The 13,277-nt window shown below is 46.9% G+C and overlaps 1 protein-coding gene across 3 annotated transcripts in view; it reads right to left on the reverse strand.

Annotated features, from left to right (window-relative positions):
* LOC144752132 (intercellular adhesion molecule 5-like) overlaps nucleotides 1-7,554 on the reverse strand; it is a 293,713-nt gene extending 286,159 nt beyond the window's left edge. For all 3 annotated transcript variants that reach the window (XM_078640085.1, XM_078640082.1, XM_078640078.1), the window contains exon 1: nucleotides 6,985-7,554. In XM_078640085.1, the coding sequence (XP_078496211.1) occupies nucleotides 6,985-7,051 (67 nt within the window). In that variant the 5' untranslated portion in view covers nucleotides 7,052-7,554. The remainder of the gene's footprint in view (nucleotides 1-6,984) is intronic.
* Between the last annotated feature and the right edge of the window lie 5,723 nt (nucleotides 7,555-13,277).

Here is a 13,277-nt window from a genome sequence, read left to right on the forward strand (position 1 = left end):
GGCGGGATGTTGTTGGTGTTGGTGCTAGGGTTGAGAGTTCCTTTACTATGCTGAATAGCTCTTTGCTGTTGTGTGCGTTGTTGTCCAGGCGGGCTTTGAAGGAGGATCTCTTGGCTGTTCTGATGAGATGGTGATGTCTGCGGGTGGCATCCTTATGGGCTGCGTGGCTGTCCGGTGAGTGATCGTGGAGCCATTTCTTCTCCAGTTTCCGGCATGTACGTTTGGAGGTCTGGAGCTCTTCGGTGAACCAGGTGGCTTTCTTGCTGGTGTGGTTGAAGGAGGGTTTCTTGAGCGGGGCGAGGGTGTTGGCGCAGTTGTCAATCCACTGTCTGAATTTGCGGGCGGCGGTGTCTGGATCGGTGGGGTCGGTGGGTGGGTTCTGGGCGACGAGGGGGGTCAGTAGGTCTTCGGTGACTTTGCTCCGGCAGCGGCGAGGCAGCTGTTGGGTGCGGTGGTGCGTCATTGGTTTCTTGAAGGTGAAATGGATGCAGCGGGGGTCGGTCCAGTGGAGTTCGGTGGTGTGGTTGAAGGCGGCGTGGGTGCTTGTGGAGAAGACGGGGTCAAGCGTGTGGCCGGCGGCGTGGGTGGGTTCGGTGATGGATGAGATGTTTGCATGTGGGGTTATACATAAGAGGTTTCATTGTCAATTGTGTATATTTTGCCTGTAATGGCTATATGTAGAAAAAAATTGTTATCTGGAAATAATAGCACCTTGTGCTAGTCTATTTTGATGTTTTTTAAATCATTTGATAATTGACATTAACTCTACATGTTTGCACAGATAGAATGCCTAAAAAAGTAATTTAATATACCTACAAATACATGTTATTAGCACATGAAAAAACATTTTAATAAAAACCTATGAACATTATATTACTTGTGCTGTTAAGACTCTATGTTGTAAAAATGCCTAGGTAAAGAGCCTTCCTTGGCCATAATAAAAATTATTTAGGTTTAGCAAGAGTATCTTTATAGTTGTCCACTCCCAGGATCTTGCCACGGGTTCAGCGCCAAAATGTCATGGATACCCCCAATATGCCAAGAATGCTCACCAATATACTAGGTCCATCATTTTTAGTTTAGTTTAGTTTAAAGGAGTTTGTAGAGCGCATGGTAACACCTCCCGGCGTGTCCCCGCGCTATAGAGAAAGAAAGCAGCAGCAGAGGAAAAAAGAAAGAGCCAGTTCACACAGCAAAGAGGCAAGTTTTCAGCTTCTTCTAAATACGATTTCATTACTCTCCAACCTGATATCTAGAGGCAGGAGGTTCCATTGTCTGGCAGCTAAGGTGCGGAAAGATCTGCCACCCATTTTAGCTTTTTTGGGGCAGGTAGTTTTAAGTAGACCCATTCCTTTGGATCTAAGAGATCTGTTGGGTTCGTACACAGACACCAAATCAGACATATATGCCGGCGCTCTGTGATGAATTATTTTATGGCACCAGAGCATTGCTTTAAAAACAATCCTCTTACTGATCGGTAACCAGTGGAGGGCTGCTAGAGAGGGACGTGAGGGAGCACGGCGGGGAAGCCTTAGCACCAGGCGAGCTGCCGAGTTTTGTAGAACCTGTAGTTTGTTTATGTTTTTCACTGAAGTCCCCATGAGTAGTACATTATCGTAATCAATGCGGGACGTTATTAGTGCCTGCGTCATGGTACGCCTGGAGTTAGTGGGTAACAGGTCGAGGGTGCGGTTGAGGGTTTTCATCACCCCAAAACATTTGCCAACAGTCCTCTTTACATGGCTGTCAAAGGACAGTTTATTGTCCACCCATACACCTAAGTTCTTCGCCTCTTGTGCAGGCGTGGGCAGGGGACCCAGACAGCTGGGCCACCACTCTTTCGTCCATTTGACCTCATTTCCTCCCATAATGAGGACCTCTGTTTTTGTCCCATTTAATTTTAAACAGTGTTCATTCATCCACATAGCTAGTTTGGACATGCAGGCGTTGAAGTTATCAGCTTCCTTAGAAGGGGCATGGGTCAGGGATATGAGAAGTTGCGTGTCGTCGGCGTAAGAGACAAGCTCTACGCCGAACGATTGCACCACTTCTGCCAGAGGGGCCATGTAGAGATTGAACAGGGTAGGACTCAGGGCAGAGCCCTGAGGAACCCCCTGTTCCAGCATCACCCTGTCAGAGAGGAAAGTCCCTCTTTGAACCTGGAAGGTCCTGTTAATCAGGAAAGATTTCAGCCAACCCAGTGCCTTGTTGGTGACACCCGCTTTATTTAGACACTGTAGCAAGATGGAGTGTGCTACAGTGTCAAAAGCGGCACTGAGATCAAGCATGATGAGGGCCATTGTCTTTCCCTTATCTGCTCCTTCACGTAAGGTTTCAGTGGCCCTCAGGAGAGCTGTCTCCGTAGAGAAGCCAGTTCTGAAACCCGACTGAGATTTATGGAAAACATTATGGTTCTCAAGGTGTTCCATAAGTTGACTGTTAGCGATTTTCTCTGCTAACTTAGCCACGTAAGGTAGCAGGGATATGGGTCGTAGGTTGTCCATTATGTCCAAGCTGATGTTTGATTTTTTCTTAATGGGTAATACTATTGCCTGTTTCCACTCCTCCGGGAGGCAGGAGGTAGTAAAGGAAGCGTGTAATAAGTGCCTGAAATGAGGCTCTAGTACAGGAAAGGCTTCGGCTAAAATTTTCGGGGGTGCTGGATCCCTAGGGGATCCTGATTTAATTTTTTGCACATTTTGGACAGGATTTCATAGGAAGGGACTGTAAAAGAGTTTAAACATACAGGTGTATTTACAAGTTTGTCATTTTCGATAAAATCCATGGCCGAATCTGTCTGGTTAGAGAAACTAGAATAGATTTTATGTATTTTGCCTGCAAAATATTGTGCAATATTGTTGCACACTTCCACCGAGTCATAGTGCGCGGGGGAAGTCACGTCCACTATGGATATCTCTTTATATATCAGAAACAGTTCCTTGGAGGAATTGCCTGCTTCCATAATGCGGGTGTGATAATGCTCTGCTTTGGCCAAACGAACTGATTTATAATATTCTCTCTGTGTTGTTTTATATTGTGTTTTAATATCAGCACAGAGATTCTGGCGCCAAGCTCTCTCGAGTTTCTTACAAGCCGTTTTCATGGCTTGCAGTTCTTGGCTAAACCAAGGAGCAGTTTTCTTAGGTCTCCTGGCATTGGACAGGGTACGACTTGGGGCTGTGATGTCCAGGGCCTTGGTGACGATGTTGTTTAAATTGTCATTAGCTGCCTCACAGTCGACCTCTTTGGGAGGGCCTTCGTCATGTACAATTTGCTTAAATGAATCAAGGGAGAAGTTCTTCCATTTCCTGCGTTTGTATCGCAGGGATTGATGCCGAACAATTTCCGTTCTGTCAAGCTGTAATGTGATGGGAATAATATAATGGTCCGACCAGGGTATGGGTATAGGATCAGAGGTATGCACTCCCTGCCAATTACTAAAAACGGGGTCTAGAAGGTGTCCTAATTGATGAGAAGGCTCATTATTTATTTGATCAAGCTGAATAGATTGCAATTCCATCCGGATATCAACAGCGTTTTTATCTAGATGATCTTCGAAATGAGCAGTGAGATCCCCTAGCACTAACAGTCTGGATTTCCTCAGTGCTAGATGAGTGACCGCTTCCATTAGGGTCGATGTAAACTCATGTAGTGTACCTGGCGGTCGGTATATCAAAATGCCAGAGATCGAATGATTGGGGCCAGTGTTAATTGTGAAGGTGCCGGCTTCACTGTGATCAACCTGAGTGTGTACTAGGGAACAGACTAGAGGAGCTTTCGTGGCTATGGCGATGCCGCCTCCTCTGCCGTCCTGTCTGTCCAATCTAGCTAGGGAATAGCCGTCGGGCATGGCCTGGATGATGTCCGGATCCGAGTGATCATCTAGCCAGGTTTCAGTTAGAAAGAGGATCTGAAGATTTAGGTCTTCTAGTAAATGGTAGATTTCTAAAGCATGCTTCCGTAGGGATCTACAGTTCAATAGTGCAGCTTTGATGATAGGGCCCGAGTTAGTGTCAGGGATTTGAGGAAGGGGTACAAAGCGGCACCTCGTGCATTCTGTAAGTGACTGGGCAGACATTGCGTGTTTGCAATCGATAGGTGTGTCTGGTTGTAGAGCAAGTAGTGCGTGTCTGCCATACCTTATGGTGTTTTGAGTTGAACTGCCAGGGGTTGTGGCCCCGAGCCCCAGACTGCCGCTGACGGGCGCAGACGGGCTGGACTTTGGCTCGACTTCGGCGCGCTTCCGGCGCGCCCGCTGCGCCAGCCCGCTGCGCCGTCTGGTTGGGTGACACATAATATAGGGAGGAGGAGGGTGGGAGGCCGGCCCGACTTGAGCGCTGACCTCGCCTTCCTCACCCAAGATGGCGCCCACCGCCGAGTGAAATCTCGAACAAAGCGGATTTAAGTTCAATATTTAAGAGGTAAGGGTGTGTAGAGTGTCAGTGTGCCTGCTAATTCAAATTCCCCATTCTAAAAGCAGCCCCCAGAATAAAAAGCGGTATAATGTTAAAAACGCTAAAAACGCTCTACATTATTTTTTAAACAGCCTGTAAACAGTGCGCAAAGGTTAGCACTACCTCTTGTTTCTACTGCAGCTCGCAGCCCCAATAACTTCTCTAGGGAGAGCTACTGTAGGGCAGAGAGCACTGGGTAGGGCGTGCCTAAATACCGTGGGAGGGCGGGAGGCCGGCCCGACTTGAGCGCTGACCTCGCCTTCCTCACCCAAGATGGCGCCCACCGCCGAGTGAAATCTCGAACAAAGCGGATTTAAGTTCAATATTTAAGAGGTAAGGGTGTGTAGAGTGTCAGTGTGCCTGCTAATTCAAATTCCCCATTCTAAAAGCAGCCCCCAGAATAAAAAGCGGTATAATGTTAAAAACGCTAAAAACGCTCTACATTATTTTTTAAACAGCCTGTAAACAGTGCGCAAAGGTTAGCACTACCTCTTGTTTCTACTGCAGCTCGCAGCCCCAATAACTTCTCTAGGGAGAGCTACTGTAGGGCCTAGGGTGCAGCACTAAAATGCCAAGCGTGACACAGTGTTTCAAGAAGAACTAGATATCTATATATGGGGCCCAGAAATGTTATAAGGGGTGGGCACCAAAATCCAAGGATGCCCCTAATGTGCCAAAAGTTACCAGATATGACTGGGGTATTGCTACAACATTCGCATAGACACTCATACTTATTTACTCGTACACATACACACACAACAAGACATACCTATTATTATGAAAACCCACCGTTGACAGTAAGGAAGTGTGTATTTACAATTCTTACTCCACACACGCTTTGATAATAGGGTAGGTTATAAAGCAGACTGAGGCAAATATAACTGCAATTTTCGCTTTTTGATGCATCCACTCGACAGAACCGAAACAAACTACCCGGGCTTTAAGTGGGATGGAAAAACTGGGGGATATCTCAAAGGGGCGCGGCCAATGTAATTAAAGGCGTGGCTTAAAACTTGTAAGCTAAAAATCTGTGCTTAGCATAGTGTGCTGTCTGACTTGTATTTTGCTATTTCTGTCAAGGCATCCAGATATATGATACAACAATTAACATCATACCTACAAGAAGTCAGGACTATTGGCTTTGTCAATGGTTGTTAGTTGCATTAGATAAAAAAAAAGCAGCAACTATGGCTTGTATATAATATTGAAAAAGCTTCCGCTTAAAGCCCTGGTGACACCACGAAAATGTTGCTGCTGCTGAGTTTCAAAAAGAGAAGGGAAATCCAGAGAGAAAATGACTCTCTTTAAAGGATTTCCCTTCCCCCTACAACACTCACCTGGCATGACATCATGCTGTAACTTCTCCACTAGTGAGAAGTGAGCAGTGTTAGCACATCGTTGTGCCTGCTGTCACTTCAGTCCGGGAAAAAACGGACCGCCTGTGCCAGGGCGCAAAACAGAGTAAGATAGAGACCCGGTTCGAGGCCCCCTTTCAAAATCTGCCGTTGCTCAGCACCGGTGAGACCTGGCCCACTTAAAGCCCTGAAACTACCAGTAAAGGTCCTCCTAACGCACCTGGTCCTAACAAAGAGAGCTTTTGTCTGGTGCTGTCAAGGTTTTCTAACGCTGAGGACCAATCTGTTCATCACAGCATGGGTTATATATGTCCACACACACACACACACACACCAAACCCCCGCACACACAGACAGGCACTCATTAACAAACACAGCATTCACAACATGTTTTACTTCCCTTCCCTGGCAAGCTGCAAGAGCCTGCTTCAGCTCTGGCCGAGCGTGGATTACCCTCAGCCTGGATTTTCAGTGCCAACATTCTTGGAAGAAAAGTCAGACCAGGCTAACGCTTCTGGTGCACTCGCAGCACCTGCCCGAACTTCTCGGCTTCTTCCTAACGCAGACAGACCCCCTGCAAGGAGTTTGTGTCTAAGAGAAGCATCACTTTGAACCGCTCCAGGGAAGCAGAATGCTGCTCCTTCATGTTTCGCCGGAGAGCTGTTTCCTCGGGTGGATATGGAACCATCAGCGTAAAAGCCAAATGTTCACCACCCTCGCCATAGTCCCTGTAATCGCCACCCCTGCGTGGGACCACGTGAGACCCCTTCTGGTGATCTACTCGCTTACCTGGACTGGGTAAGCCGCTCATAGCTGGCATAGGACAGCTCAAGACTTGCTCCTGAAATGATTTCTGGTGCTTGTGTTTCACACCGTAAAGCAGTGGCCTAACGCAAGATGATGGGGCCTCCCAGCAGAATGTGATGAGGGCCCCCCAAGTGTCCCATATCTCACAAATATTAATAAGCATTGTGCTGACGGGGCCCCTCGAAAGGGTTAGGGGCAGACTGAAGGTTTGGGCCCCCCTGCGCCACAGGAACTTGCGTTACACCCCTGCTGTAAAGTGTTGTGATAGCAAGTTTGATAACAGTACCTCACATACACACACACACACACATATATATGTACATTCATAGCTCAAATACACACATACGTGCATACATACGTGCACTCACCTGCCTGAAGGAGCCAAACTCCCAGGATGAAGATGCAGCGACACACAGGACCGAGGGCGCGGTTCATGGGAGCTAGCGGCACGCCGGACAAAAAAGAAAGAACGCGCAGTGACAGGAATAAACGGTAAAAATAAAACAATTTTTCAAAAGAGACTGACAGGGGGAGGAGGAGAAAGGAGCGGGAGAGACGGCCCTGGAGCAGGGGAGTGAGAAAATATGATATTAAAGTAAAAGAGGATGTGAAAGAGTGAGAGGGTGAGAATAGAATAAGCGACTGGGAGAAAGTGCGCCAGAGAACAAGTTAAGAAAGGGACAAAGAGAGAGAAGGGGGTGTCCAGGGGGTCTTGCTTTCCGGACAGGCCCTACTTATGCTAGCCGCTTGTGGTGAGTATTTTCAGCCACGAAGGTCCCGGGGTCTTTGTGCTCAGAAGAGAGAGGGAAAAAAAGAAATGATAACAATTGAAAAAAAAGTGAAAATTCTCTATTCGCTAGTGCTTTCTTGGCAAGTCCTCCAAACACACGGTGGCTGCCAAGGGCGGCTGTTCCTCGAGTCCCCTCCCGCCCCTCCTCTCGCACTCCCGCGGTCCTCGGACTGCCTCTCCACATCTCTCTTTCATATGCTGAATTTTTTACACAAAGGGCGTTCATGGAGGCGGGGGTTCCTTGCGACCCTTTCTCGGAGGATTTGGTAACATGGATTTCCCCTAAAACAGATGTTGCAAGGTTGAAAGGGAGGGGAGTTATTTTGATGAATAACAGGGAGACTCTGTCCACCCTCCCCCTACCTCACCGCTGGGTGGAATACTCCTTACATTCTTCTCACGTTGCCAGTTTCTCGCCTCCCCCTGTCGCCTTATCGGTCGTGTTAGTCTGGGCAGGGGTCAGTGCTGGCTTCTTACGGCTGCTTCCACAGGTCCCAATTAGCCCTCCATGTCGAGTGAACCACTCATAAAGGTGCTGGGTGTTTGCGTCTGGTATTTGCGATTCAGAATATTTCTACAGGAAAGCAGAGACCTGCAGGTCGTGAAAGTAGCACAGGAAACGAGAACAAGGGGAATTCTGCTGCAACTTTGCGCTGTGCGAAAGAAAAGATCTGTTTACATCACTTTTACCGAGTAGGTATCTATTTGCAGTAAAAACAAATGCTTCATTTCAGCTGCTTGTGTAAAGTTTCAAACTGATTTTGTCTCAAACATAGTTGAAGTGTTCACATTTTGGAAGATTGGAAAGTATTTGCTCCACTTCTGTGTAAACACACTGGGGCAGATTTACAAGACCCTTACAACACATTTGCGCCGCTGTTGCGTCAATTTTGTGACGCAGCGACAGCGTAAACAATGTGCCACGTTGCAACACAATGTGACACATCATCTGGGGAGATGTGTCACGTTGTAAAGCCCTGCTCCACATTATACCTGCATCCGGTATAATGTATGCAGGGTGGGCATTTGGACGCAAAAAAGTCTTGTAAAAGTGACGCAGGGAAATCTACAAGATTCCACTAAGTCACTTCTACAACGCCACTGCGTCAAAACCTTTCGCATGCGTGAAGCAGGCGTAAGTGGTGACAGGGCCGTTTCTAGGTGTTTTGCCGCCCTAGGCGAGAATTGAAAAATGCCGCCCCCTCCCCTTAACTACCATCACTCTCTCCCCCTGTCATCAGGGCAGAAGAAATCAATGCATTAGATATAAATTAACTTGCATTCAACATTAAACAATAAAACACATCAAACATTACATAACTAAATAAGCACTGTTCATGATATTTTATTTTGTTTTTAAATTTCTTCTAACTTCAATGGTGTTTTCTAAGGCCATTGCAATCTATGCCACAACACTGCATTCTACGTCAGTGCCACTCTATTTACTCAGAACCACACTACACCGTCCTACTCTACGCCACTGTACTCTATGACACTCCACTATACTCTACGCCACGTCACTCCACTCACTATGTTCTGCTCCACTCCATGCCACTCTAGTCTACTGCATTTCACTCAACTCTATGTCACGTCACCCCACTCAACTCTGCTCTATGCCACGCCATTCTACATCACTCTACTCCACGTCATTCCACTCTACTCAACTCCACGCCACACCACTCTATGCCCCTCCTCTCCATTCCACGCTGCTGCACAACATGGCTAAAAGACACAGACAAAGCCAAAAGCTCTCGCGCAGGTGAAACCTATTGACTTTGAAAATGCTTGTTTAGATGAGAGGGCAAATATAAAAGGATTCCCTGCCTCCCATTTATTTATGCTAGAAGTAATTTACATAATGCATATTGTTCCATTAGTGTGGCCTCAAGCGCAAAGTAACGCTTGTCAAAATACAAATCGTTTGCTATGTGTAAAAATGACAAAATAAGAGAACATTGATAGTTCTACCCTTCTACCAACCCACCAGCTAAGGATAGTCCAGTGGGTTAAACGCCTGCTGCTAGGGCGCTTGCATAACTAGAATGCACTATCAATTTATTCATTTAGGGTTTATTCAGACTATAAGCCGTTCTGGGCAGCGAACATATGTAACATGTAGCTGTGGTAATCAAAATAAAAACTCATGAGCCAGTGCGCTTCTAAGCTGCAGGTCCTTGGCTGTAGGTGCTTTATAATGACAATCATTGCTATGCTTCACTGCACGGGATGCAAGTGTAGGCGCACACGTATTACTGATGGTGCAATGTTTGAAGTACTTCAGAGCTATGCGGTGATTTTCTTTGTGCGTAAAAGGAAACAAGCCTTTTCATTGCACTTAAAATTCTGTGCATCGCAGTCCCTTGCCCCGCCCACTCCCCTGCACCAACACCGCAGGGTCGAGGTCACAGAAAGCAGAATTATCCGTTGCTTTGATGAGAGCACTACATTTTTCATTACAATCTTTCTCCTGGGGATTGGCATTTAATAATTTCTGCTTTACAGAAGTCTCCATCTGGGAGGTATGGTGCGTGGCACGACGAGGGCTCTTCGTGGGTCTGGTGACAGAGGGCACGAGCAGGCGCACAGGGCAGCTTCAGGGCACAGTTAGCGGGTTGTGGCACCTGGATGGCCTATGCAGAAGGCCTGTTGGCAGAGGGCTCCTCATTACCTAGGCACATAGGGAAGAATTCCACAACCCAAGACTGTGTACTTGTACTATTATCTTGCTTGCATTGACTACTTCAAAACTTGTTGACTAAGTGATGACATACTTTACTTTACATTGTATTGTTTGTCGCCTATCTCTTCAGAGTCCCCACTGTAGTGGTTATGATTTTGGGGTTCCCAGCACACTGGACACACACTAGTCTTCTTGATTTGACAGTGGCCTTCACAAAAACTCATCTGCGGCCTTGCCGAGGCCTCCATCCTGATCTGGCGAAAGGCCTGCGCGACAGCTAGGAGCTTCTTGTTGGGCCTGCTCCTCTGGTCGAACCTATGCTGGCACCTTGGGCACGAGATGGTTAAATCCTGCTGCTTCATGTAACGGTGAGGCATGAGAGGCAGAAACTGTGCCCGCACTCTATGGTCACCGGATCTGTGAAGTACTCAACCAAGCAAATGACGCAGGAAGCATTGTCACAGAGAGCAGCTGCTGGGTCGGGGAAGTAGCCAGTGCAGAGGGAGGCCGAGGGCTGCTGGACCCGGGGGGCCGCCGGTGCGCTTGCTATCCAGGCGGCCTGTCCCAGCCCGGTGTGTGGACTATGATTTCCGCGCTCGGGCTTTCTCAGATTATTTGTGGAGAGGAGTGTCCCTGCTGGGCAGGACAATTGTATGCGCGGGCCCTCAGAGGCAGCAACCAAACAAGCCGTAGCCAAGTCTGTCAGGTTACACGGTGATCCGACCATTGGAATGGGTTTCTACAAGCATAATGTGGTACAAAAGTCGGGGACAGAGACACAAGCTCAAGGGCCTGAGAGCAGAAGACCTGCGCTAAGCACGGGCATGCGCACAGGGGCAGCTTCAGGGCAAAGAAAGTAAATACTTATTAAGTACATTTTTCCCCCCTTTTGCCGCCCTAGCCATTTTGCCGCCCTAGGCAGCTGCCTAGTGTTGCCTAATGCTAGAAACGGCCCTGAGTGGTGACGCAGCACATTAGGAATAGGCATTGCTGAGCATTGCTGGAGTTGCGTCGTGCTTGCGACACAACTCCAGCACTGCGCGTTATTGGTACGCCAACAGATGCTTGACGCATCTGTCAATCCTTACGCCATAGTGCGCCGCATTGTAAATGTCACGCATCCATGGTAGCGCAAGGTTTTTTTTTTGCCTGATGCAATTAAACTGACGCATCTCTGCTAAAATCCAAAGATTTGTCAGTTCTTGAAAATCTGCCCCACTAGGCCTGATTCACAGAGATAAACTTACCCTTTTGTGTAAGTTTACCGTTGCTGTAGTAACTTTACTATCAATCAATCAGGGTTTTTGAAGTGCAACTACTCACCCGCAAGGTTCTCAGCGTGGTGGGGGCGGCACCTTCGTGTGCTGGGGGTCATGCAAAGAGACAGGTCTTTAGGTGCTTCCTGAATAGGGTCAGTGTGGGGGCTTGCCGGAGGTGGCGGTCGTTCCAGGCCTTGGTTTCTAGGTAGGAGAAGGAACGTTCTGTGCCTGTGAATGTGTGGGACAGACACCAGAGCGAGGTCGGCTGATCTGAGGTGTCTTTTGGGTGCGCGGAAGGAGAAGCAGTTTTTCAGGTATGATGGTCTGGTGTTGTGGATGGCTTTGTATGCATGGGTGAGGAGCTTGAAGGCAATTCTTCTTTCGACTGGGAGTCAGTGGTGGTTGTGAAGGTGTTGAGTGATCTCACGGCAGTGGGGGATGTTGAGGATAAGTCTAGCTGCAGGGTTCTGGATGGATTGGACTTTGCGAAGGAGTTTCTTGTTGACTCCAGCATAGAGGGCGTTGCCGTAGTCCAGTCTGTTGCTGATGAGAGTGTGCATGACAGTTTTTCTGGATTCGGAGGGGATCCATCTGAATGTCTTTCGTAGCATGTGGAGGGTGTTCAAGCAGGTGGTGGAGACAGCTTCGATCTGGTGGTTCATTGTGAGCGATGAGGCTACTTTTTGGTATTTACAAACTAGAAGTGTAATTTTACTTCTAGTAACATTTCTAGTAATATAATTACACTTGCAGTCTGTAAATATTAAAACAGTAGCAAAAACTTGTAGTTTGTGAATACCCAAACAGTAGTAAACTTACCACAAAGTGTATGTTTAACTATGTGACTCAGGCCCACAAGAACTGATTCACCAAGGTAAACTTAAATTTTGTAGTAAGTTTTCTATTGTTTGATATTTACATACTATATGCCTAATTCACAAAGGTAAACTTATATTTTTGTGTAAATATATGATTGTTTGCTATTCACAATGGTATTTTACGAGTATTACCTTTATGACTGTGAAGTCTGCGCATATAAAAAGATAGGATTGTCCTATCTATTTATGTGCAGAGAATTCGCAGTTGTAGAGATACTACTTGTAAAATGCTTTTTTGAATAGCAAACAATCATAAACTTAGACAAAAGTGTAAGTTTTCCTTTGTGAATCAAGCCCTGAAAGTACAATTTTACTACTAGTAATTCTACCAAAAGTAAAATTACACTCGTAGTTTGTGAATACCAGAAAGTGGTAAAGTTACTACAACAAGTGTAAACTAATGCAAACATTTAAGTTGGGGAACATGGGGCGCAGCAAAGACCACTGACACTGGACTGCGTGAAAAAGGCTACTTTATTGAAACAGGTGCACATCACATTAACAACCCTGGGCCTTTTCGCCGTACAAACTAAAACTTCATTATACACAAATACTAGGCTATTTTAAGCTGTCCCCTCGCCTACATGTTCCGCCCTTCAACAACACTTAGTTCTGCAAGTCTATCCTTACTTCCCCGTGTGCTGATCTTCTGCACTTTAGGCCTTAAGCCTCCCACCGAGGATTAACACATCTATTAACCTCTACCTAAAAGAACATCCTAATGAGCAATTAACTTCCTGCCTCGTCCAGGTGTGAGCTTGTCCACCTGTTTCTTTCACGCCTGGATTGCCCCTGCCAATAACAATAACATTGGCTAACCCCCACCAATCACCACCCAGAAAAAGTCTGTAGTAGACTTTTTCTGCCCCCACTCCACTGCCGCTCACTGCTACACATCCAACATGGTCGACAAAACCTCTCTCAACTGAAGAATGTACAATTCCATACCATTCATTGAGAGGTGGACACTGTGACCCCTAAAACAATTCTACACTGTTATACTGCAAATTTGCGTGTTCAATCCTGCCAATACCAGAATCCCTGCAAACATTGT

This window comes from Lissotriton helveticus, chromosome 1_1 (genome assembly GCF_964261635.1).
Source record: "Lissotriton helveticus chromosome 1_1, aLisHel1.1, whole genome shotgun sequence".
Classification (NCBI taxonomy): domain Eukaryota; kingdom Metazoa; phylum Chordata; class Amphibia; order Caudata; family Salamandridae; genus Lissotriton; species Lissotriton helveticus.